This window comes from Nomia melanderi, chromosome 7, assembly GCF_051020985.1.
Source record: "Nomia melanderi isolate GNS246 chromosome 7, iyNomMela1, whole genome shotgun sequence".
In the NCBI taxonomy this organism is placed as follows: domain Eukaryota; kingdom Metazoa; phylum Arthropoda; class Insecta; order Hymenoptera; family Halictidae; genus Nomia; species Nomia melanderi.
In genome coordinates this window covers 17,526,723-17,553,971 of record NC_135005.1, presented here as the reverse complement: position 1 = coordinate 17,553,971, position 27,249 = coordinate 17,526,723, and the positions used below count along the sequence as shown (strand labels likewise).

Genomic DNA, 27,249 nt, shown 5'->3' with positions numbered 1-27,249 from the left:
CCTCGGACTCTCTCCCTCCCTCCCTCCCTCCCTCTCTCCGTCTCTCCTTTTTCGACGACAGGCAAAAGAAGGTAACAGAAAAAACGTTCGGGGGGCCAGCGAGAGGGGGTTTATTCGGAAACCGAAGCGAGGGGTTGGGACCAGAAGGGAATTAAGGGTCGAGAGGGGTTACCTGTGGAGAGGACCGTAGTCGACGTCGATCTCTGTAATGCGAAACTTCCTGGCGCCAAACGCCTCTAAGCCTTCGCTCTAATAATATCCCATTGTGCTACCATTAGCCACCGTGAGCACGCTGCCACTTCGCCGCACCGCGCCGCACCGCGCCGCACCGCGCCGCGCAGCGCGGCTTTTCCTCCGCCCCAAAACTCCTCGCTGGCCTTTCTTCTCTCTTTTCACTTCGAACCGGTCCCCTCGCCCCCGCGACCCGCCGCGCCGCCCGCCTTTATGATGCGCTTTGTAGCGACACCTCGAAACATCGACTGCCTCGACGCCTTGGTGTGCATATCCGGTCGAGACTGCGCTGGCTGCGTTCCCTCGTTAACAAGCGACTTCTGCCGATGCTCCTTTTACCCTCGCGCACTCGCGAGTGTCCTTGCAGACTGCGAGTTTGGCGGAGGCTTTGTGAAGATGGAAGATTGGGAAGTTCGTGTCTGGAATGGACTCGAGTTCTGTATGATTTTAACTGCGTTGGGCTGTGGATCATTATGGAAATGAACATTTCGGGAATGTAATTGGGGAAGGATTCTGATACTCTTCTTTTAGCGGGTGCTGCGAATAGCTACACTTGTGCATTCTGTGGAACGTTGAATCCTTAAGTTTTCTCGGATGCATAGAAATCAACAGGATACGGATTAAGATTCTACTGTTACGTACGCGTTTCTGTTAATACAGACGAACAGTTCGCTTACCGTACATGTTCGTTGGGGTACCGAGTTTCCACTCAGTCGAGAAGTCTAATTGTTTCTATGTGTTTTGTTTGAAATTCATTACACAGCGCTAAGTGGCATCTTTCAATTAGTTGCTCTTAATGGAAGGACTCCTCTTTCTCTGAATATCTACTTGAGTCTTTCGCTTTGCTCTCGGATGACACGCTGCTAACAGATGTCCAGAAAGTTTCGGCGAGCTTTAAGCACACTTAATTTTTGGTTGAGAACTTTGGAACTACATTTCCCGGCTTCGCGTTAGCTTTCATGAATATTCTGTGTCCGACCGAAGCTTATTCGAATCAGACTATACGGTATTATTTGAAATTATTTAACGCAAGTTTCATCGCTAACTCGAGTTTCGTAAGAGACTCTCCGTATTTCCCGGAGAATAAGCGAGCCGCGATGCAAGAGGAAGGGAACGACGAAGATCGTGGTTAAAAGATACGGCTGTTTGGCACGACGGCCGGTCGTCTTTTTTTCGTGGAACACGAGCTCGTGGGTGTAGCTCGATTAACGGAATCGTCGGTCATTCGCCGATGGTTTGATTGATCCGCGCATTCCTGACCCCGTTGCGTTTAGTTCGCGAGAGATCGCCGTTTCAGATGACGGATCGCTCGATTTTAATTCGACGGGGTATTTGCATAAATTGCGTCACGGCCGCGAGTGGGACGCTGGGATTGAGGGACGCGTTCGGGTTCGAGGAACTGCTGTACCAACGCGAATCTGCGTGGGACTGTGTGTGCGTCTTACAAATTGTACAGGTCGTTACAGATTGCATTAACTTCGGAGCGAAAGTGATTTCAAATTGATTACACGCGAACCGTGTGTACGTACATGCATTTGCAATTTTACTGTCGGTCGCGCGAAATGTTACCCGGATACTTGTAAAATTGTTAATCTCGCGGCACCCTCTACACGCGACTGATCGGCGGCTCTACTCTCGAGCAACATTGTTTACTGGCAACGACCCAGTTAACGATTTTTCTCTTGCCAGTGGACGAGCAAAGGTGTTGACTACGGTCGCGCGTAGAATCTCAACAAATGGCGGGCATTCCTGTGTCTTGCGTCGAACACACTCGTGAAAGGTCTGTACAATTGTAAAATCGTGTTAGCAGACGATTAGACGATGTTAAATCAACGACTGACATTCCCGGTGACGATCGCGGACGGTCGAGTGGTCGTTTTAAAGCTTGTTCTAGCGAAATCCGTGCCACCGACAGACGATCCGACAGGATTAAATAGAACGGTAGAATACCGAATATTTTCGTCAGCGATCGCAACGATGGCGAGCACGAATACGTCTCGGGAGACACATTGTGCCGCGTCTTCGACGCTCTTTCGGATCATCTCCGTTTTATATTTTAGAACCGTCACTGCGCTGCTTATAAATACCCGCAGAACCAATAGGCGGCTGTATTCGTCCTCCGAGATTGAACTGTTTTCTATTTTCGCTGATGGAATACGAAAGGATAAATATAAAACCTCCGAGGATACTTATATTCGCATCCAAACGAATCAGTCGTGCGATTAAATCTATACTCCGAATTGTAATTGATACATTCGCCATGAAAACGCGATTAATTCCACGATCCCCCTCGCGGATGCGGTGAAACGTAACGATAAGTAAGTTTTCGAATTAGAGGGTGGAAGGTTATATTTGCACCCTCGCCCATAATAATCAATCGCTCGATCGCGTTGCAGGGAAATCCGTACGGATTGAAGGACACGACGGGGATGGGCATGACGGCGGATATGGGTGCTGCATGGGGCACGGCCGCCCTTCAACCTGCTGCCACGGGTTACTACCCCTACGATCCAACCCTGGCCGCCTACGGGTAAGTTTATCACCAGGTTTCATGGTCTCTCGGCTCCATTAGATTAAACCACCATCCGCTCTCTACTCTCTATCCCCGACAGACGTACACGTGCACACACACACGCGCACAGACGCATCCCTTACCCCGTCGACGGTGCTGTTCAGTGCCGCCATTAAAACAGGAGTCACGATCTCGCACTCGCTACACATATCCCGTCAGAAATGGTTATCGTTATCGCGAATCCGTAATATCTTCGTAACCGCAGGGCCAGCCAATTTTAGCCTGTTGAAGCCTACGTGGGAAAGACGATCGCCGGTTCTGGCTGACGGTCGCGTTCCGAACGACCTGTAAAAGAGAAATATTCTTATACGAGTCGTTCTCGCATTTAGACCGTCCGTCGGGGCGTTGGGGTTGTACGAAGCCTGGAAAATCTAGTTTCGAGGGGACATTGAATGATCACTTCCTCGCGTCGGAGCAATTGTCGTTTAATAATCGCGAGTCTAGCAACCTAAATATCACGATCGAATCCGCAAATCCCGAAGAATCTCTCGTTGCACGTACGCGAAGGGGACTGTCGCAGTTAGAACGGTCAGTCAACGTCAAACGAGCCGAACTACAGGCGAAACGGGTCGAGATAGTTACAAGTGAAGCAACGCGTGTAAAAGTCAGCGATATCGTCGTCACCTCCACAGACAACAACACCTCCGCCCGCTTAATCCCATTCGTCCCCGTCAGCCTTTAAAACTGCGCAACGCGCGACGCTCAGCCAAGGTAGGCGACAATTAATCCGTAAGAAGGGTGACGAGCAAACCGGATGCTCGTTCTTCCTGCCCGTGGATAAGAGTTACGAGGGTGCTGTCAACACGAGGACCCTTGTACTTCATCTTGCCGCGGGCCGGGGGCGTCGGCGGCGCGGGAGGGCGGCGCGGGGGCGTATCGACGCCGTTGAAGAGGTCGTCACTTAGGACGACACACGCCGACCCCGTAAACATTGTATCGGGGAGCCAAGTGATTCCCGTTGGCAGCGTTCCGCGTATTTTCGTTGCTGGCCCGCTGTTTTGATTAATAATGGCAGCGCGGACAAAAAAGCTGACGGGCGAATTTACGACGGGAATTTATTTCGGTAGCGCTCGCTCGTTCGCCGCGATACACCGGCCGATATATCAAAATCTGCCAGAACGGGGGAACGATCATTTATCGGGGCGGAATGAAAATTAAAAAGAAAAAAAGCAGCGCCGTAGATACGAAAAAAGAGAGCCGGTCGCTGCACGGTCACGACTATCGAGGGAATTTATACGAATTTACGAGCGACGGGACGCGACGGTCTAGTCGCGGGGTGGAGTGGAGGGATCGTTTCGCGGCACGGACGAAATAACGAAACGGAAAAACCGGGGCTCGACCCGGTAACCCGCATAATGCCTAATTGGGAACCCGGCGCCGGGCTGGGAGCGGCGGTGGCCGAAACCGCGGGCCGCTTTCGTGGGAAACGGGGCTATTTTCGAGGACCACGTGTCGCGTGCCGTTGACAAAATGAGACATCGACACAGATTTTCGTCGCTAGACGTAATTGGAAACACTTGGCCCGCCTCGATTTTTCTTCGTCCCTCGTAAATCCCGAATCCCCTGCCTCCTCTCTTCTCCGGAACCCTTTTCCCGTTCCTGCTGTCCGTTTTTGTTTCAACCGCCGCGCCGGAATCCGCGGCCCCGTATTTTCATATCGCGTTTCACACGCGATGCTCATAGACCGTTTCCAATCTCGGGATCGACGATTGGATAAAGAAGGGAGCAGCTCTCCCCGATAGGATAAAAATCGCTAAACGGCGGACGGGGAATTCAATATCGAGGCCGGAGGAAGCGCACGCTGCCTCTCGGATTCTCCTTTGATCTCGCCGAGCCGCTCTGTCTCTCCTCTCGTTCCCTCCTCGCCGGGCTTGCTCTCCGTCTCTCGTCATCGGCGAACGAGAAACGGTCTCTCGATTCCTCGGGGTCTCGAGGGGGATGAGAGAGGGCACCGAGCGAGATTCGAGAGAAACCGTGCACGGCGAACGGTTACAAAATGGCTGTAGGCAGCCGGAGTGGGCGTACGTAATGGAGGCTTCCAGGTTGCCTGTATATATAGTCGCATCGCGAGCGTAGGGAGAGCAGTAGGTCTCTCTCCGTAGGAGAGCGAGTGAGTGAGTTTATTGATTGGCTTCCTCCCGGGGTTGGCTCGCCTGTTCGCCAGGCCTCTGCTCTATACTCTCCTCTCCCTCTGCCCCCCTCCATAGCTCTGTCTCGCTGGCTCTTTCCGCTCTTTCTCCCTCCTTCCTTCCTCCGTCTCTGTCCGGCCTGCGATGTCCCTCGGTCTGTCTACTCGGTCTCTCCAGCCCTCCCTCTCCCCGTCTCGCTCGCTACCTCTGGCGACCTCCTTCCACCCTCGAAAGCGAGCCAGCTCCCACAGGTGCTTTACTTACTTTGCTTAGCAACCCTCGTGTCCACACAAACACGCTCCGGCGTTCACGCGTACCTACGCGTCCAGCTCACGCACGGACTTTGATTCTCCGCCGTTCACCCTGCTCCGACTACGCCGCCGCCGCCGCCGCCGCCGCCGCCGCCACCCTCTCGCGGACGGATCCTCCTCCCCCGTGGAACGCGTGTGCGCCCGCCGCGTACAAAACTCCGGACTCTGCGGGCATTGTTTATCGCGGAATCCACCCTCTCTCTGGCGCTCACCCTTCGCTCCATTCCCGGAGCCTCTATTAATTTACTTGCTTAATAATACGACAGCCCTCTCGGCCTCTTCATCCCTCCGCGTTTGTCTCGTATCCGGAGCTCTCCGCTCTCTCTGCCCGTCGCGGACCGGCCGCGCGACGTCACTTTCGTCGTCGACGGGACGCCCATTGTTCCGCCGCGAGTTCCGGACGAAAACCCGGGGGCGGCCGGTTATAAAACCGAGGCCGACGGGTACGTTCTGATTACGGGAAATGAGAAATGCGTCGTTAGCCGCGGCCGCTGACCGCCTCCTTTGGGAATCCAGTCTGTCTCCTTTCTTCCGTGACGCTGCCTCTCCTCGAACCCGCGGCCCGTTCTTTTCGAAGCCAGCTCTTAATTGCTCGTCGATATACCTTCCGCCGGTGTGGGACGACCTGGTTTTGTTCCTTCTGCTCTGGGAAATCGTGCGTGCGCCTTGGATGGCTCGGCTCTCGACGCGGGCGTTGCGTTCATCGATCGTTTCTCTTTTTTCTCCTGGAATCGGGCCGTTCGAAATTTTACGCAAACACGTAAGTGTAGGCGACATTCGATTTTCTGTCATACGAAGCCTCGATAACTTCTCCCCCCGTTTCAAGCTCGAATCGATTCAAACGCTTGCCGAAGCTTCACCGAAACGGGCTGAAACGTCGCAGATGCGGACACGGCGAAGATCTCCTTCCCCGAAGCTTCCCCATTCGCTCGCGCCATTTTTCACGAAGATCCAGCGTCCCCCTTCGCTCCCGTCCCTTCTCGATTCCCCGTTTTTTCAGCCGCGGGCAGAAAAGTGACGCGTTGAATAAAGGATCCTTCGTCGGAAAACCGTCGACCTCCTTGGAGGAACACCGCGGTGGAAGAGGATCGGAATCTCGGCGGTCGGTCCGCGCTCCGATGAATATTTATACGGGCGTACGTTAATTGTCTCAGAGTCAATTACCACTTCTCCCTCGGACAGGGCTCGCGGACCACGGGAACCGGAGCTGCGCCGGTCGCCGTGCGTTTTCCTCGGCAGTGTTAGGCGATGAAACGCGGGACACCGTCGAACGCCGTGCCCGAGCTAACTCAATTCTGACCCAAATGCGGAGGTACCGCTTTTTACCCGAGCGTAAGATACAGACGTCTGCTATGGGTACGTGAAACTCGCCGCGACGCGGTCTTTTTCCAGCGGGTCGTCGGTCGACCGGTTGCCGCCTCGATTTTTCTCCTGCCATCCACGGCGCGCCTGCACCGGCAAGAAAAATCTCGTGACCCCCCTCTAACCGAACAATGCCCGCGGAACGGGCAAAAAAACCGGAGATCGATGGCTAATGGACCGTTCCCGCTATCGACATTTTTATCGGAGCGCCGACCGCCGGAACACGTGTCTATCCGGCGACTTAGAGCGAATGAAAATCGTTACTCCGCCCGTCTTGGTAATCCGGTAATTCGCGCGTCTCCTTCGGGATCACGAGATATCGGGACGAAGCGAGCAGCGTTCAATTAGCTTTCGAAGCTTTCACTCCGCGTACGATACAGTTTTATTCTGTGGCCGGGGTATGCGCGCGGGTCGGACGCGAATCGCGGTGAAAACAATTGAGACATAAATTTCTATCACGTCGCGGAGAGGCCGACTTCTTTTGCTCGGTGGTCGCGGACAGTTATCGGTAATTCGATTACTCGGTAAAGGTCAGCTCGCCCAGAGTCGGTTTTCTTGGCGGTGCTCGTGACAAGCGTGGACAGAGCGGTTGTTAGGTTCTGTGCCAAAAGTTCAAAGGCGAGTCGATTTAATTCCCGTCGATAGCGACGACACGCGATTTGTAAGAGCTCGTTGAAAGGTGGTGTGCTCTTACATCTTGGAACAAACGGAGAGGTCCACCGTATAGCAAACACGCGCGCATAGAACGCTCGTTGAATTTTGTTGCGGACTCCGAGGAAGCTAATTACACTTTAAAGAGGCGAAAGATCGTTGTACGACACGTTCGGAAAACAACCTTTCGCTATTCTCGGGCACGATTTCGATCGCATTCCTCGGGATTATACTTGTTTGGAAGACCACCCTGTATAAGTCGACGAGCTAATCCCGCGCTAAGAGCGGATAAGTCTGTTTTGAAAAATTCCTGAAAGCCTCTAGCAACGCGGAAGCTCGCAGGTAATACCGGAAGGTACAGCGACGCGACAAACACTGTCCGGCGAGATAGGAATCTCGACGGGGAAATCGGTGGAACGCCGCTCGATTTCTATCGCCTGCCCCGATCTCCGGGGAAAAACAATACGTCGCTGGCCCAGGTAAGCTTTCGGAGAGCCTAATTAGAACGAAAACAGTATATCCCGGGCTTCGACTAGCACCGCCATAAACCACTAGCCCTCGACGTTAGGGGATAACTGTTCTCTAGCCTCCCTTAAAAAGGAATTCGTTAAAACTGTTTCGAAATTACTGGATACAATGGAGCACCGAGCAGCGTCTCTCGCAAACAGTAACGAGGTCGGGGACTACTTGTTCCATTTTATTCGCATCGGAACGTACTCGAGCGTTCGACCGTTGCCTAAATCGTCGGAGATAATGGCGGAAGAGAAGCCGCGCGCGCGTTTGCATCGCAAAATCAAGTAGCATCGTTCCTCGTGGACGGTAATTGCTCGGAGAGGGGCGTGAAGGGCCGTGATCGTCGGCCGCGACGGGGAACGAGGCGCGACAATCGGCGGAAAGAAGAGGAGACGGCTCGGATTAGATAAGAGGTGGCGAGTTGTCGTTCGAATGCAGGGAGTCGAATGCAGTTACACGGAGGGGGCGGGTCAGTTGGATGCAGCAGCGCAGCAGACGAGCCACGCCGCGGCGGTAGGTTGCGTGGTGCGAGCAAGGTACGTCGGCTGGTTGGCTTGGTCGCTCGGTTGGTACGTTGGTAGGTAGGAAACGTTTGCACATCCGGGACCGGGCGTAACTATTGGAGCTATATACACGGCTATACGAGGCCGGAGGACGTAATTACGCGCGTTCTGCCAATATTGGTTAACCTTTCGAGGTTGACGCCACCATATGCAAAGCCCCTAATGAGTCGCTCGAGTGGCCCCGGTGTCTAGTATTACGCGCTCGTCTCTGGCCTCCGCCCCCGCCGCACGCTCGCTCGCTCTCGTTATTACCTCTACCGGAGATATTCGACGATTCTCTCTCTTTTCTCCACTATTTTCCCACCCTCTTCTCCTATGCTCCTCCCTCTCCCTCTATCGCCCGTTCTTCTCTCCGCCTCGCCGTTCCACCGTTTCTAAATTTGCGTACATTTTCGTCTCCGTTACCGGCGGCCAACGACGCTCAAATGCACCGCGAACGGTCCACGATCGCCGGAGAGCGAATATTTGTCGGCCGATTCGCGCAGCTGCGGCGCTTCGCCCGGGAACCAGGGAAAAATTCCGACCCGTGAGACTGTCCGCCACCGGAGCTCGTTTCCTCTTGGCGCGGAGCGAAGAGGTTTTCAGAGTGCTTCGAATTTTCCTGATTTCTAATCGCTGTCCTATCGAATATAATCGAGAGAAGAGAAAATATTTCGAATGTATATATCGGATCGATCGAAGAGGGTAACCGTAGGTTTGCCACGGATATAAAGTCCCTTCCTTCTACAGCGAGTGATCGGCGATAGGTCTTCCTAACTCAGACGAAATCGAACGACGAGAACTTAAAATCCTCGAACTCCGCTCGGTATCGGGACGCAACGAGGAGACTATAAACGTTTAAGAACCAGCGATACTCGACTCTCAAACACCGGCATCCCGAATCTTCGGGCCGAAGTTACGAGCATTTATCGTGAACTCCCGGCACTCAATTCCCAACGTTCCCTATAACCGTCGATTTTTCCCACGACAGCGCCTATTCTCGTTCCACGGGGCGTTTTTCGTGGCCGGTCGTGGACGATCGTCGAGTAACCGTACCGGAGATTTACAAGTCCCCGTTAAATTCCGATCGGAGGATCGAGAGAGCCGGAGTCCGTGACCAGGTGGGAACGGTCCCGATTTCGCCGATCGATGAGTGCAGTCCGTGGAACCCACGCAGCCGGGATTCCTCGCGAGCGTGGTCCCGGCGCGATCGCGACGGACTCGGCGATAAGACCGTGTCGCGGAGTTTTACGAACCTCGGGATCGTGGTTCGCCGAAGATCTAAGCCTCGGGGTACACGGGGCGCGAGCTTTCGTCGTTACCGGTCGCGTCCGCATCTGCATCGCATTGCTCCGCGCGTACACGCGTCTCCGCTGCATACTATGCATCGCTGATAACACCGCGAGGCAGCGTTGCGCCGCGTTTCGCGAACGGATTATTAGCTGTAGAAACGAATTCCGCGTCTTTTCGAAGGAAATTCATCATCCGTACGCAAGCTGAATCATGCGCGTTTCAGTCTTCGAAACGTTCGCCATTATTTTCGATAACCTTTACGTCGTTCCGCGCGAGCTTCCCTGCAAATAGGAGACTAGAACCGCGAATGCTCGAGATGAAAGGCGAACTGTTTCGACTTCCGACCAGTCGGAACCGCATTCCTTCCGCAGGACTTCTCCTCAGCGGTGTACGATACTTGCGTCCTCTCCGCAGACGATCGACGCCGATACACCCCGGCCGCAGCGATCCTCCGGCGCGGCGGCACGCAACGGCACACTTAGTATGTAAATCGCGGCAGTTCGCCGCGCCGCGCGCGCCCTCGTGTGTGCGGATAATTGCGCGGCCCCCGCGTGTGGGAGGCAGTCGAAATTGCGCATATCAATGAACCAGCCTCCGCTCGCCGGGTGGGGTGGGGATCGCCGATTAAATCTAGAGGCGCAGAGCCCGGCCGACTGTCAATTTCTAACTTCCGAGCCATTCGCGGAACGAGTTCTGTTTCTGCCGTCCGAAACGGCCCTCGCAACTTTATATTGACTCGTCGCTGCCTTCGGACAAAGAGGCCCGGCCCGGCCTACCGGCTCGTATTCCCGTTCCCCGTGATTTTGATATATTGCGACCCGGAGTTTCGCAGAGACGCTCGCCCGACTCTGCCTGCCGGGGGATGGGATCGTCGGACGCTCGAGTGTGTTTTCGTTTGACGGATAACTACTCCGTCTGCCCCTCGGGGGCTAATAAACGGGCTCGAGATGCGGGATCATTTGAAGGGTGCGCGATGAATTCGATACACGCGTGTTGCAACGTTCGGCAAGCAGGAATTTTCCACGACGCTTCTTCCGTGATCCTCGGGACAGGAGACTTATCGATCCTTTGCGCTTCTAGGCGACTCCCGGTCGCCTGGTTCGATACAGCAAAAATCTAAAGGCTTTCTACGATGCATGATCGTGTGAAACATTAAAACAAAGTAGCTTTGTTTCTCGATTTACGTCTCGTCGATTAGTTCCAAGCGATACCGCGCCTCGTCGTGGAATGTCGAATCAATTCCAATTGGCTAATAGTACGGATACTTTCTCCTCGTCTAATTCGTTATCAGCAATCTCCCGAGAAACGATCAATCTATCCGACACCCGCGAAACGGACAGCTTCCCCGGAGCCAACTGTACCCGTCATTAGATACGAACAATCCGGATCGATCGGCGGTTTTCTTCGCGAGGAGGAAAAAGGAAGCGGCGGCGGCGACGAAGGAGGAGAGCAAGGAGGTACAAGCGAAAAGAGGCTGATTTTATTGGCGAGGTACGAGAGCCTCGGCGGCCGCCTTTCCCTTGTCCGAGGGGGTTTAATAGAGGGTGAAACGTCCTCGAACTTCCACGAGTCCGCTTCCTTCGGATTGCTGGCTTCTTCATCCCCATCGACGCGGTCATCAGCAATCTTGGATGTGGATTGCAGTAACGACGGAGTCGGCGGGTAGTCGGGGATGGATTCCTAGAGGGGAATTACGCGATCCTCTGTGTTCCCCGAGCGAAAGCGGGAACCTAATCGGCCGGTTTTCCTTCGATTTACCGTCTACTCTCGCCTCGGACGGTTCCCTAATTCGTTTGCGCCGCCTCGCGCACCCGATACGCACAGGTACACGGGGTTGGTTTCTTTTCGAACGCGGTATTCCGATAAAGGGGAACGTTTAGTCGACGAGTTACGACGCGGCGCGGCGACAATGTCGCGGCTCGCCGGAATCTCGGCGAGCTCCAAATTGAGTGGCATTGTCGACATAACGCCCGGCGATATTTTCGGGGATAGTTGGGTCGTTCCGCGGCGGTGAAACGCCGAGATTAGATCACGTCTAAACTTATAGCCCGAGACGGAAGATTTCATCGGGCCATTTGTTGCGGCCGAACAGAGGAATCGGCCCCCGATGGCCCCCGCGATCGTAAAGCGCGATTTAGAAGCGGAAAACGTCTCCATTTGAATAAACTCGTGCCCCGCGTAAAAAGGATCTTTTGATGATCTCGTCGGGCGAGGACGTAAAACACGATAGATTCACCGTGCAAAACGGAGAAACCGGCCGTAAAATTTTCGACGGTATTGACCGCCACTTTCGGGGACGCTTATTTATCTCGGAGTCCCCGCGCGACCGCCAAATTACGACGCGTTCTTCTCGTCAATTTATGGGCCGCGATAAAACGCGACGTTCCCTTTTGTTCGATTCCACGGTGTCTCGAGCCACTGTCGCTTTTAATAATCTACCCGTTGTTAAAACGCCGTTTATACCCTTCCCGGCAATTCGATTTTCGCGCGGTTTATCGAGGGTTGCTCACTCTCTTCCGACGTGTCTCCTTTTCTATATACGGTGTCACCTTAATCCGCACTCTCTATTCGCTTTCCGAACTCTTCGCAACAGTCCCCCCGCGATCTGCATATTTTACAATCCTCTTACCACTCATCAAACCCCAACAAATCAGACGACGCGTCTCCAAAGGACGCCCAGAAAATATACAAAATATAACTAACATTCGAATCTAACTCTCCACAACAGTGTCATCCTTTACAACCCTCTCCGTTCCTCGAACGAAAGTCCCACTCGTCTCTCCGCTACGACCGAGACCTGCTAATAAAAGCTTAACTGCCGTCGAGCGAACCGTCCCGAAACATCGTTTTCATTAGATGTTTCTCGATTCGACTGTTTCGTCCGGTCGCGCGCGTCACGGCTCGGCAACAATGTCGTCGGTAACCGGTGCCTCTAACATCGGTACCGCCACCGTCGACGCCGCCGGTGGCACCCTTCCACGGCCGATGGATCGTCGATAGGTATTTTAGGCTCCGGTATATAATAGTACATACCTATAACACCCTCGCGTGGGGTTCTCCAATAGGGAGGACACGGGCGGCGCGGAAGGGAGCGAGGAACGCGAAGCTAGACCGGGGCGGCGAGTGGGAGGAGGGGATCGATCGAATCGCCATTACGGCGAGTGAGTGCCGGGGTTGCTCGATGGAATCACGCCGCCGCTGGGGGTTTATTCTCCGTATATATTTGCCGGAGTATCACCCTCGACCCAGTAGGATGTCGCCCCTTATCCCGGAGGGTTCGATGCTCCGGCAAGCAGGGTGGCGATGCCAGCGAACAGTCGTGGGGCGGCGGGGACGAATCTAGGAGGCCGGGGTCTCTCTCTCTCTCTCTCTCTCTCTCTCTCTCGCCGAGCACTTCGGACTCGCCGAAATCTGCGGGGAATTCGCACCCTCGACAGGATACCACTTTTCGAGTGGAGTGCCCCGGCTCGACAAATGTTGAACAATGATTACGTTTTTCGTGTGGCTGGAACGGAGACGGTTTTCCTGGCGGGGGACGATTTTCCTTTCAGCGTACGCGATCGGCCGAGTACCGGAGTATCGCGGATCATTCCGGTGTTGTTCGGAAAATATGGGAATAATTCGGTGATGCGAGTAGAAGGAAGTAGTAGAGTAGAGATCGAAAGGATAACGGTGGAATACAGGGTTCGATTGATAGGGAAAGTTGATTTCCATCTGAATTTTGCTCGATTTGTGAACGAGATGGGAGGGGAGAGATGGTTTAGGAAAAGGAACGTTCGAGGCAGTAAAGAGCTGTTCGTGCGGTTGTCGAGATTATACGAAACGAATGTTTCAGATACGGGGCTGGATACGACCTAGCCGCGCGGCGGAAGAACGCGACGAGGGAGTCGACGGCGACCTTGAAGGCCTGGCTGAACGAGCACAAGAAGAACCCGTACCCGACGAAGGGCGAGAAAATCATGCTGGCGATTATCACGAAGATGACGCTGACGCAGGTCTCGACTTGGTTCGCTAACGCGCGGCGGCGCCTCAAGAAAGAGAACAAGATGACCTGGGAGCCGAAGAACAAGACCGACGACGACGACGACGCGGTTCTCACGGACTCGGAGGATAACAAGGAGAAAGACGACCTCGCGGGGGACAATCAGGGCGATAGGGTCGGCGAGGAAGCGAGGAGGGGCCTCGAAGAAAATGGTGAGTGAATGTTTCATGCGGCTCCTCGACGCGCGCCAATTAAATAAAAGAATCGCGACGAGGAATCCCATTAAAGCGCGAACCTTCTCGGAAATAATGCCGAGCCATTATTAGCATACTAGTTCGTCATGATCCCGGCTCGAATCATAAAAGAACTTTTTCCTCGATGCCGTTTTATTAGAGTTCGTTTTCGATTCCAAATCCTTCCCCGATAACGTCCTTCGGCCAGGCAAAACATTTGTAATAAACCAGAACCAGATTTATTTGCTCGTAGAAAGCCGCCGAACGTTTTCAACCGATTAACATCGTAATCGGACGTCGCGGATATTTATGCAAATACAGTATTTTAATCTCGTATAAGAATACTCCATTCAGAATTTTATGGGGATCCAAATAAAGCAAAAGAGCCCATTAAAATTGGTCGACCGTGTAGCGGCGTTCGGTTTTCCACAGTCTCGTAGGATATAAACGCATAACATCCGCAATCCGGGCATAACTGAGCCGTGATATCATAGAGACATTACGCGCGCGGAACAGGTTAATTACCTTCGGGAAGAGAAAGTCATTCGAATAAACGATCCCCTAATTATTCCGAGCACCTCGGGTCCCCTCGTAGCTCAGCCGTCTCGCGAAGCAGTTTGCGGAGAGGTTCGAACGAGAACTATGTCTCCGCGTGACGGGCCAAGTTTAGTCAATAATCGTTGCACGCGTGTACCGATTAAACGGAGTACCGCGGCTACCGATTCGCTCACATGTCCTCCATGCATCTTCCTCCGTTGAAGAATGCTCGCAACAACCGTCCCGAAAGGTCGAAGGCACGCGGCGGCGGCGGCGGCGGCGGCGGCGGGGGCCAATTACCGACGTTTCGATGGAAGTTGCTGCGCGCCGGTGCAATACCACGGAACCTGCCGCGAGGGTGAACCCGCCCGCGAAAACATACCGATCTCTCCTCGACCCGGCGTGCCGGTAGCGTGTATAGGCCGGTTCGCGTGACCAGTTTCCCCGATATCGAATGCCCATCGGACGGCGTTTCTGATATTGCGCAACCATCCGTTCGGGCTCACAACAACGCACCAGTCGCGCTGGATGCGTATTCTAACGGACTCGACTCGCGACCAATAAACATTTCAACATTCCGATGAATATAAATTCCCGGTGAGACGATTATGCGGCTGAGATGTCCCGATCACCTTCGGATCCTCGAATATCTGTATTTTCTAGCAATTTCCATGGACGTGTAGCTGCTTCGACGTATTCGGTCCGTCGGAACAGCGACGACAAACTTTCCTACAACCTTTCGCGTTATTCGCGATAAATACTTCTTCATCCAGACCCCATTGAATTCTAGTTATTCTCGGGCAGAAGGGACTTCATCGATTTTCCTGCCGCGGAGACAAATATTTGAGATACACGAGGGTTCCATGAAGCTCTCCGCCAGGAGTAATCTTTTTTCTAACGCGAATGAGACTGTTTTAAGGAGACACATCTTTGCCCCGTGTTTTCACGTTCCTCTTTAATGAGATGAGAAAGGAGTAGCCGGTCGCGCGAATGTTCCAGTTGTCGTACACAGCTGCGCAAATCGCTCATCGAAGGCGAAGCAAAACAATCCGGCACTATCCAAACATCGTCGATGTTTCTTCGTTTCCGAAACGACTCGCCTATGCTTCATCCCCCTCGTAAATATCACCCTTTACTACTCCGAATCTTTATAGACCGTTGAAAACGCGTCAAACTTACCAGTATCGGTGAGACTCGAAATGTTTGCCTTGGCACGTTCGTCGGGTAGAATATCGTGCTCGCGGCGAGCGCTGGTTAATCCAGCATCCTCGCTAAAAAAAAAAAGAAAGAACTCCAATCGCAGGTAATTCCGGAGCACCGAACAGCTTCAACACCTAAAATAAACCTCCTCCGTCAGAAGAAAGTCCTCGTCATTTCGGAGGGCAGCCTATTCGTCTCGCGTCAGGCCCAGGTGGCCGCGTTCCGCCTTCCGGGCGGTGATTCGCAAAGTGGCCGGCACAATCCGGTAAATTTGTCCCGGTAAATTCGATTACGGAGTCAGCCGTTCCCCGGCCGTCCGAAATATCGCCGCGCCCATGCGACGAGCGGCCGACCGGCCGGCCGGTCGGTTCTCCCATCGCTCGATAGGCTACTTATTCAGGCGTTTTGGCGAGCGGCCGGAAACGGGCGAGTTAGAAATTCGCTCGCGAGGCCGGGCTGCGTGTGTCGGGGTCTATATCGCGGAGGCGGACATAATGGTTCACATGTGGGTAAACACAGTGACGGGTTGCGGGTTGCCGCGCGAAGAGATTAATGGCCTTCGGTTTGGTCCCCCGGTGGACCGGCCCGGTTCCTGGGTATTGGTGGGTACGTGGCCTCGCGCGCACGTCCACACGCTCGCGCGCAACCGACGCTTTCACCGTGGGGTGTGTGCACTGCGACTCGCTCGCTCGCTCGCGCGGGCGATCTCGCGCGCGCGCGGACCTTCCTCTCCCTGAGCTTGTCTCTCTCTCTCTCTCTGCGAGAGGCAGAGGGTGCGCCCGAGTAGCCATCCGTAGGACCATATACTCTCCGTGCCACGGGCTCCGTGTGTATATATATGGTGTACACATACAAATAAATGTATATACACGTGGTGGACGGATGTATATAGATACACGGCGGAGAGCCGGTGGTTCGAGGTACGGTGATGTATCGGCGCCCGCGGCGAGACGAATGGTACGGACCCTCCTATGGCCACCATTACCCCACCGCACATTGGCCAATATCGTTCCTCTCCGTTGCTCCTCTTCCTCCGAGCGTGCATCTCTCTCTCCGTCCTCTTTTCTCCCTTTCCCTCTTTCTCTCTCCCTCGCTCTTTCCGTTGTTCCCATCCCTTAGCCGGGGCCCCTTCGATTCGGGACATTTAGGTGTTGCGTCGGGCTGCGTGACGCGCGTCCCGCGATGCCTCGTAATTTTAAAGGACTGCCTCGGAAGTAAGCCCTCTGAAAATCCAGACGACCGGAGCCCGCACGAAACCGATTTGTTTTCTATTCCGGCGTCGCTGGTGTTCGCACGGACGGCTCGTGATTTGTGATCGCGTATGAATATCTGGGCTTTCGGTGGTCTTGCCGGGGATTGGGACTGGGACCGTTGGGGAGGATCTTGGGTTAGACTGTGGAAGTTTTTCTGCTATTCATGGCGTTTCGGGAGGAGGCTGTGTTCGATGGGATCGAGGAACAGTCTTTCGCTGCCTATGTTCGATTGTTTTAAAAGACGGTTGACTGTTGAGTAGAGAAGAAGTTCGTTAAATTCGTTGGACAGCGATGCTCTTTGTCGAGAGGGAGAGCGGATTTTAGTAGTATAGAAAATCTTATTGTTTCATATTTATCGCGTCTCATTGTATTACAATCGAGTCTCGATCCGAAGTCGTTCATCACGAGAGTCGCTAAAAATACCTCGGACAACAGCACTCCGAGTAACGCGGCAGGTTTTGCCGGGGTTTACCAAATTCAAGAGCTTTCTTAACCCTCATGAATTTCCATGTTGACCGGCGGAGGGCGGTCACTTCAGACGCTCACGAGTACGCGAGGGTTGCTGGGGTCCGTCCTCCGGCGAGCTATACACTCGACGCGTACCGTTCAGTTTTTCGAGCACGCCGCCGGTGCTTTTCTTATTCGCGAATGTAAACGCGATCTTGCGGTACCGTTGAATCGCACGCGCACCCCGAAACTTGGAAATTTAAGCCGCGCAATTCGCATCCCACGCGGAGATACAGGCCAGCGCGAAGATTATGAGATTAACGTCTGATAAAAGGGGGTCAAAAGTTAAAGAGCCACTTGTGGACTCGACGGTGGTATCTATTTAGTTGGCCCATAAGGTTCCCTTTATAAGGGGGTTGCGCGCACCCTAAACCTAAACTCTCCGTTTCCCTGCAGCTCTCTCTTTTCCCGGTCTCGTCCATCCCGTTCGCCGTGCCTCTCTCTCTCTCTCTCTCTCTCTTTCTCGCGGGGGTTGGCCGCCCCTTCTAGCTTGGGAATTATCGCTTGACGACCCATCAAGTAAACCCTCTGCCGACTCATTCGAACCTCTTAATGAAATTCTCACCCCTGACTGACTGGCTGGCTCGGCTCGATGGCTGGCTGGCTGGCTAGCTGGCAGACGCTTGGGACGATCCTAGAGCGCCCCGAGAGACTCGCCAGAGAGAAACGGAGAGCAAAAGAGAGAAAGACGAGGGTGCGTCCGAGGGAAAGAGAGAAAGAGAATACAGCTTCGCTATTCTCCCCCGTCCGGCTCTCTCTGCCTCGAGGGGGAGCTAAAATCTCTCGCGCCTCAAAGTGGTTGAAGGCTCCGCTCCCTTTTTTTCACAGCATCCCTTACAGCTTAACTGTGTAAGGGGCCACGCAGGGGAAAAGACTCCTTCCTACCGTTTCACCGGCAGCCCGGTCGATCCCTCGCAGCTCCGATACACCGACTTTCGCGTGGATCTCGCTTTCACACCAGGGATTATAAACCATTAATTCTGACGTTCGCCCGGGGGGTGCGCGAGACCTACGAAACGCGATACACCACCCTTGACCGTACTGAATTTTCTATTAGCCTCGCGGAAAACGTTTCCCGTTCCACGTCGTCTGCGTTTAACCCTTAACGATTCGGTGTGTTCTCGTAGACCGCGTTCAACCCATAGAAAATCATTGGAGCGAAACGAAAGAGGGGACTTTCTTCTAGAAAACTTTCGTCGATTCTACAGCAATAAAATCTCTACATCTTTAGGATTAAAGAACACCTAGGTTCCACTAAACGTACTAAACCTCAGTCGAACGTCTATCCGCAGGATAATCGCGTAAGAAGCGTACGCCTTTTACAAGATCAAGCCTCCCCGGCGAGCGCAATTTACTAAATTGCCGGCGACCGTGTGTTTGCAGAGCCGATGAGGCACGTGAAAGCGGAGCACTTGCAGCACGACAAGGACCTGGACGACGAGGACGACCTGGACCTCGAGGAGGACCCACGGCGGACCGAGCATCCCTTTCATCACGCGATGCAGCACCATCACCACCATCACCAAGGGTACGCCGGGGAGGACCATCTGAAGGACGAGGGCATCAAGTCGGACTGCAGCGCGGCCGGCGTGCCGATACCCGCGACCAAGCCAAAGATTTGGTCCCTGGCGGACACGGCCGCCTGCAAAACGCCGCCGCCACCTTCCCACCCTCACCACCAACAGTACCACCACCTGCACCATCAACAGCACTACGGCCAGCAGCAGCATCACCTGGCGAACCAAGGACACCACCATCATTCCCAGCAACCTTGGCTCGGTTCCGCGGGCGGCGGCGGCAACGCCGGTGCCGGCGGCGGCGGAGGGAACCTCAGCTCGTTCGCGTTACCGTCCTCCGCGTCGATGAGCCCTTCCGCGGCCGCGACCGCGCCGTATTCGAGCGCCGCCACGAGGTACGGTGGCTTCCTGTCGTCCTCGTCCGGCGGCCAGCTGCACTACAACCCGAACTCCTCGTCCGGGTCAACATCGAGCGCGTCCTCCTCGGCGGCGGCGGGGTTTCCCGAGGTTGGTACGGACACTCCACCCCAGACACCGCCCAACATGAAGGTGGCTACACCGAATGGAGTGATCCAGGCACCACCGGCTGGCTACTGCACCACTGGCAACGGCAACGCGACGAGCAACGGTAATCCTAACCCGTACGGAGCTAGCCACCCGGCCGCCACCGGCTACCTGTCCACGAGCTCCGGCTCCGCCAGCAGCGGGTCGTCCTTCAGCTCCAGGCTGCAGGCATCCCCGCACAAGGACTTCTCGCCGGCAGCGCAGAACTCCATTCTGCATCAGCACCAGACCACTGCCAGCCTACCGGCCACGGAGGCCACCACTGCGTTTAAGCCGTTCTACAAAGGGTAAGCGAACCATTCGTATCGAAATCCTGGCAGTTTGATAGTTTGTTCGTTGAGAAGGAGTATCGTTTACAAGGAGGTTTCATTTGGTTAAAGTAAGAAGGCCCGAATCGGCCGGAATGTATTAATATAAAGACATTGATATTGTTTGCATGGAAATTAGCATTGGAATGACCGAGTTAGAAACTCGTAGAAGAGAATAACACTGGAATCCGATGGTTCCAGGTCACAGTCGATGGGCAGTGGGTTCGTCTCGCCAGTGTAAGGCCCGGTGGATCAACGTCGGATCACCGTCGCGTCCCCCGAGGTGAGTGTAACACTCGTTCAACCCGATCGACCACGTCATCGAATCGAAATTCCATTTTTTGCCACGCCAAAAACCTGATCCCGCAGCGATCTTGATCCACGAGCGGGTTACAAATAGCAAGCGTATATTCGCGTCGAAGAAATATCGCCGATGAATCACCGGGTCCGTGCCAATGGTAAAGAAGTCGGCCGGATTCCGGCGCGTCCAGTCGCGGCCGGTGACAAATCATAATTATACCGATAACGTTAATACCGTGTATAATTGGTTTCGCTCGGGGAGAACCGGCGCGGGCTGTTATTGGCTCGCGGGGACGACGTCGTCCCGGGGTGTGCACCGTCGCGTAATCGCGTCCGCGGATCGTTAAAATGGCGGGTACGCTCCGGATCTGCTCCGACGAGCCGCTCGATCAGTGGCCCGGCACGGGAAAATCGATAAGAAATTAATATCCGGCGCGTCGATTGGTCGTTAGGCACACGGACTCGCGTTGAAATAATAATGGCATCGGGTATTGAGCAGCGTGTGGGCAGTCCGCGCGGGACGGGAGCGAGGGAGAGATGACGCGCCGGGAAGAGAAGGAGGGAGAGCGAACGGTAGAGAAGAGAGGCTATCGCCACCTTCTTGACAGTGACAAATGGACGAAGATTTCAATCAGTGAATGGAATCACCGCTGGCCGAGCGCGTCTTTCTCTTACACACGGGCCCGCTGCGCTCCGGCAACGCGTACGTGTGCGCCTGTGTGCCACGGAACACCGCGCTCTCGGACACACCTGAACCTGTCGCGCGTTCCTGACTGAACGCCGCGCCGGTCCACTTGCGTACTCTCACAAATGGGACACGTTCTCGAGACACCGGGCTCGAATTAACAGCAAAATAACGCGCGCTTCGAGACCAGAACTCTGATAAGCGTTCACCTTCGATTCCCAGCGCGGCCGACTGGTTCCCGAACCTTTCCGGGTCACCTTTGGAAAAGTACGCGGTACCAATGTTGACTCGAGAAGCTTTTGTTAATTGCTCGGTTGTTTCAAGAATCGAGTAGAGTAATGGAGATATCGTCGATCCCCTTCGGTCGGATTCGTAGGGTCTCCTGGAATCAATCCGCCGGAACGTCGAGGCGAATCCGAGATTTCGGATTTCATTGGGAACAGAAGGCACTCGGAGTGCGAGCGACACTGGGAAATCACGTTACGGCGACTTCCGCGAGCGTTATCGAATCCAAACGTGTCGCCTAATACCACGGAACTCTCGAATAAAAAGAAAACCCGGCGACGGGAGATGGAAAAGTGGTTATCCGTAGCAGTCGAGCGATCGTTAAATCGGCTTCAGGACGCCGAGACTTCATTCCATTCACGGCCACGGTGACAGAAGGGGGGAATCTTGAAACGGTTGTTCCCTCGTTTCCTTACAAACGATTCGCCAGATTCATCTCTCGGGGCTTTTCTACTCCGATTCTCCTCTCCTCGTCTCTCCGCTTGGTTTCTCACCCTCTCCGTCCCGCTTTTTCATTTTTTTTCTTCTCATCGCTCCTTTCGTCGCGCACATCCAAGGCTATCTGATTCCGCGACGGTGTAAACAAGCCGGGACCAGTTTTTTTCGAAAAGACACACGCCGTTATAGATCCGAATCTTCGGTTGACGAGATCGCTTGATTACGTTTCGCGGCGGCGATCCCCGGCGTCCGTCCTCGTCGATAATTCCGCCGCGCCGCCGCGAGCAGCCGATTAGCCCCGACACCCGCGAATAATTCCCAAATTCCGTAAATTCGGATCAATTAAGGTGTCCCCGAAAGCGTCGGTCGCCGTATAAATTCCGCGCGAACGAGCCTCGAACCTCGTCGAACTTTCCCGAGCCGGAATATATATTCCGGACCGATTAAACTCTCGATCCGCCAGAAATCGCACGGAACTAAACTCCGGTAATGCCAGCGGTGAAAAGCTAGTCGCGCGATCCGGGCTCTCTCGATGGCAAGGAATAAAACATCGACTACCATTCGCCGGACGGTCGCGTCCAGTCGAGTCATTTAAATCCGGATGATACGCTCGAGGAGTCCCGGTCGAGATCCGCCATCGTTCATATTCTACGCGGCTGCTCCGGAGCAGGGCACGAAACTACGCTAATTAGCGTCACATCGGCCGTTTCATAGGAACCATCCAACTGTCTCTCGACTCCTTCGGCCGAGGCGGAGGCGAGAGAAGCGTCGGGACGAGGCTCGGTCAGAGGTGCGACGAGGAGAAGAAGATGAGCGCGGCTCGTCGCCTCGTTTCGTAGGTTGCCAGCTGAAAGAAGTCGAGAGTAAGGGAGCGAGAGAAAGAGAGCGAGCGCGCGAGAGAGACGGCCGCTCTTTCGAAGGGAACCGGGTGTTAGCCGGTACTCTTATCGCGTGGCGATCTGATCCTAATTTATAGCCGCGTCCCAAATAAACTAGTTTTCGCTGTCGTCACCTCGGCCTCTCCCAGCCCTTCCCTCCGCCGCCGGGGACCTTTCGGGCCTCGTGGCCTGGACGCTTATAACGCTGCGGGCCTCGCGTCCTGCCCGAGCTCCCTCCAGGACCATCTCGATGGGCCTGTTAGCCTCCCCCCGGCCCCGTCGCTGGTCCCGTCCTCCCGGGTACAGGGAGCCAGGTATACGTATAAGCTCCAGATCGCGCGGGAGAGCGCCTCTTGTTGCACCTACCTGGCGGGCTTGCTCTTTTTTCGCCCACCGTTCCTCCTCTTTCTCCACGGAGAAGACGCGACTCGAGGAGAGAACACGGGAGAGAAGGCGGAGAGAGAAAGAAAGACATCCTCGACACCCGTGGCCTATAATTGCCAATTAGCGCGGGGATATTTAATTGCCATTAGGCTGGGTGGTGAACTACCGATCTGGACCTGGCCTCTCGGCCTGACCTCGACCAACAGCCATCCGTCTGTCCCGCTCCGGCGCTCGCGATGTTTACAGGATCCCACGGCATCTGCATAAAATTCGCGACCACCAAGCACCCATGGCCTCCGCGCGGCCGACAGGATAGCCGATCTTTTTAACGGCTACGAGATTCCGGGAGGATTCAGGTGTCTCCTCGATAAATCCTGCGTTGGACGATTTCTTCTTCTTTCCTTCTCTGTTTATTCATTGGCCGCTCGGTCCTCCGTCCTCTTCTCCTTCTTCTCCTTCTTCTCCTTCTTCTCCTTCTTCTTCTTCGTCTTCTTCTTCCTTCTCCTCGACCCTCCTCGTTCGTCTCCCGTTCGGTCGCGAGTTCTCGAAGCCGTTTCCTCTTCCAGCTGGTGGCCGGCGATGAAAGCACGTTTCTGGAATTCCCAGCGTTTTCGGACGCGTCCGGAGCTGCTCTCTCGGACGAGACGCGCCCCGACGCGTCCCTCTTTGTCCTCGACCCTCATTTCTGGCGAGGATAGATCCTCGCTACCGCTCGGCCGATCCGCGATCGCGCGGCTAGCCTCGGCTCGGCTTTATTACATCGCGGCGTAGATCGTGCGATCTCCTCAGGGACGAAACGGTAGCCCGGATTTACGTCCCCGAATGGCCGCCGGCTTCCCCGCTACCTGGGTAACCGGAGAACTTGCTAAAACCCTCGACCCGGCTCTTTAGCCCGAGGCACTGGCGACGTTTGCAACTTTATGTCTGAAGGTGGCAGGCTTCGTCGCGCGGCGCTTCGAAAAATCGCCGTGGAACCGTCGCGTCTCGTCGCGCCGAATAACACCTTCGGCCGGCTTTCCAACGGATCGAATCGAATTTGAAGAAACGGATCGCGCACCGCGGTTCATTATGCTCGCTCGCATCGCGTGGAAGACTCGTGTTAACGTCCATCCATGCGCGCGACCAGCGATAATTGCGGCAGGATCAAGGTCGCAGGCTACAGTTCGCGACGAACGTTTTATCGTTTATTTGCGGTTGCTCCATGACAAATGCGCGTATTATTCGTGTTATTTAAAGATAACACCATACGCCACAACACCTTAATAAGTTGGTAGGCTTTAATCATTGAATCTAGCCGGTTGCGTGTGACTGATGACCCCCCGAGGCATTTGTATTCATTTAAAATACTCCTGATACAGATCGAATACACTCGCCGTAATTAGTTCCTTTCAAGCACCGGTTGTTATAGAACCGTGAAAGACAATAAATAGTTTTCCCTATTATCATGCGAGCGTAATTAATTCATCTACAGCCTATTAATCAACCGCGAGCTATTTTTATGCGCGGAAAATCTGCCGCCACGGTCAGCTGAAGTCGCGTGCTCGCCGAAAGAATTTCTAGAATTTCCATCGAGTCGTTGCGCTAAAAATAACAATGCGCGCAATAAATTTCCGCGCAGCCCACCTCCTCCGGAGCAACCCGTGTAACCACCTCCAGAACTCGCCGGGAGAGTTGCTTGAAAAAATTGCGCGAGGAATCCCAATCAAGTCCCGACGATCCCGTCCCCGGCTCGGAAGGGCTTGTCCAGGCGATTATTTTCTGTCTCCCCGCGCCGTCACTTCCTCGTTTAGATAACAGTTACGCGGTAATTTCCACTCGATTCCGGTGTTTCACCTGAATTTCCCCGGTCACACGGGTTCGCTCGACACGCATCCGAGCCGGCGGGTACGCGACGGCCGAGAATCCCCCTGGAAAAACCGTTCCCTCCGCCGAACGGTCCCGTTGTAACCCGCTTATCGGGATAATTTCTAATTACCCCGCGCCACTCCCAATTAATCGCCTGCGATCTAGCCACGGAATAAGCCCGCGGCCGCTGGCCGGTTAATACAGCCGTCAGCGGGTCCCGCGTATTATAATTATACAATTAAATAACGAGGAGCGTATTGCCGAGGCGTAGTCGCCGCCTCGTCCGAGTTATCAACGCGGCCGTAGATAGGGGATCTGCACGCTGGAAAAACACGTACGCGACTCGCTGGATAATTATTAAATCGCGACGTCGCCCGGTAATTTGGTCGGACCTGATGATCGGTCGATCTTCATAATTTTCTGCGCTCGAGGGACGCAGGGACGCGACGGGGATGCAGGTAACTCGGGGCCACCGGTAATTGCGGTGAGTTTCCATTAAACACCGTGTTTGTCCTGCTCGCGGGGCGGCGCGGCGCGACGCGACGCGGCGAGGAATTGAACCCGCGAGGCCGTTATCTGTCCCGACGATCGTCGCGAGCGCTCTCGTCTTCGTTCCTCCGAGGTGTCGACGCGCGTTCCGTCGGCGCACGTGTCGATTTCACGAGATCTTCCCCTGCGCCCCCGTCCCGCCGCCGTGACCTTCCCCGTTCGCGTGAAATTACGACGTCACGATGCACGCCGGTCGCGTCAACCCGGCCTCCTCCAGATCATCCCGGCGATTACACGTAAATTACTGTCGCGAGCGTGGATACTCCGCGAAGAGACTCTCTCTCTCCGAGATGTTAATCCGGCTTATCCGTCCGTCCAGAAATATCAGGACGCGAGGGGATGGCCGCGGATCGACGCGCTCGCGGGAAGAATTCGACCGGGAATTGGCCTCGTCATTGCCCGTCATCGCCTGCGCGGATCGTCGCGTTGAAATCGCCGGGGAACTGCCGGGATTCGACTGCGTTTCCAAGCTATTTCGGGGAGATTAAGGGGAATTTATTGTTGCTCGGTTATCGGGGATTAATGGGGCTTATTAATCTGCTCGTTGGAGTGCGCGCTCGGCGCGTACGCGAGAAGATTTCACCGACGAATCGCCGGGGGATTCTCCGTCGTCGGTGCGCGCATTCAAATTTTTCAGGAACAGTCCTTTGTGGCTTACACGTGCTGCTCCCTTGTGGATCAAGTATCGCTTATTAAGGCTCGATACTGCGACGCGTCCTTTTGCCGGCTCAAAGCGACAGCGTTCCCCCCGATATGAAATTCATCGGACACGATGTAGCGAGGCCTAGACCGCGGCATCCGTTCATTTATTCAAACCGCGCGGCGGCCGAAATCGAGGAATATTCATGAACACGTGGTCCATGAATTTAGGGGAAGAACGTGTATGCGCGTGCCTCCTCCTTTTTGTCGCCTATCACGGAAAACGTGATACTCGCCTGTCGCGCGAATCGTCGGATGTTTCGAGCCTCCTAGTTCTAAGAATGAAAATCGCGGGTAACGTTTCTCTGGAATCAATTTGCTTATCTCATATGTTTTCGTGGTCGCGATGCTTTTAATATCCCGGAGCAGACGAAATCCATTATCCTCGGATACACGAAACCCGGTTCGCGTTTGATCTCGAAAGGCTCTCGCCTCTCTAGGACTATCTTCTCGGCTGACAGGCCAATTCGACTCTGTCCACCGACGAATTAGTAGCGTTTAATCTTCTGGAATTCTGTCGGTAACGACCATAAAGGGATTGATCCATTAGTTAATCGGTGAACGAGCTGTAAGCCTGGAAACAAGTTGCTTCTGTGGGAATCGGGGGTCTATTCTTTTAATTTTTATCATCCCGGTAAGCTGCTCCTCGACCCGCGTCAGAGGCATTAAAGTACGCTTCACAGCTTTCACGGATTATAGGGAAGAAGCAGAAGACATAACTCTCGTATTACACGCGTCAACTTCGGCTGCATTATGTCCGACGCGCACCGAGGAACTCGGAATTACCCGGCGGCGATGTTTTTAAGGCCTATGCAAAATATATAAACCCCGGGAACGATGCCGGGAATGCCTACGCGAATCGCGGCGAATAAACGTTCGCGACACGATCGAACCGCAATTACGTTCGCGACGACTTCCCCGTCGCCTCCGAAGTGAAATTCAAAGACGTGATGCAACGAAAGCGGCCGGGGAAAGGATAAAAAACTCCCGGGAACGTTTATCGCCGCGAGAAAGCGTGCCCGAGAGTCTCGTACGACACCGTGAAACTCTTAAAACGACTTGTCGCGTAATCGCGCGGCATTCGTCATCCGGTTTCGCGTCATTTCGTGGCTGTGCACGGGCCCGGCGAGGAGCGGAATAAAGAGGGACGCGTCTCGGCAGATAGCCCATAAGCGTTTTGAAATATTCGTCGGGCACCGTTACGCCACCGTCACGCTGTTGAAACGCCGAACAAATGGGTACACGGCGTCTCGTTTGAATCGCGGCCCCCCTCCGGGCCGACGCCAAAGCCCGAGCAACGCGTCACGGCTAATCGTTTCTGCGATTGCCGATCGATCCCGATCCAATAGCGTCTTCGATCTCCGCGGATCTGCCGCTGGCGCTCGGCTTCGATACGATTTTCCGATAGGTTCTCTCCGATGTTCGACGATCGTTCCGAGTGAGATCTCATCGATGAATATCTGTGCTCCAAGTTGGAATAT

General features: G+C 54.5%; 2 protein-coding genes across 5 annotated transcripts in view; one reads left to right on the top strand and one right to left on the bottom strand.

The window, feature by feature from the left end:
* The window catches only part of LOC143174175 (uncharacterized), a 273,986-nt gene that overhangs the window by 214,274 nt on the left and 32,463 nt on the right, over positions 1–27,249 (bottom strand). The window lies entirely within an intron of this gene.
* LOC116424986 (uncharacterized) overlaps positions 1–27,249 on the top strand; it is a 92,864-nt gene that overhangs the window by 58,108 nt on the left and 7,507 nt on the right. For 2 of the 3 annotated variants that reach the window (XM_076369590.1, XM_031972106.2), the window contains exons 3-6: positions 2,628–2,761; positions 13,440–13,798; positions 18,700–19,684; positions 19,907–19,988. In XM_076369590.1, the coding sequence (XP_076225705.1) occupies positions 2,628–2,761; positions 13,440–13,798; positions 18,700–19,684; positions 19,907–19,946 (1,518 nt within the window). In that variant the 3' untranslated portion in view covers positions 19,947–19,988. Of the gene's footprint in view, positions 1–2,627; positions 2,762–13,439; positions 13,799–18,699; positions 19,685–19,844; positions 19,989–27,249 lie in introns of those variants that run through there. The other variant, XM_076369591.1, reaches the window with a different exon arrangement.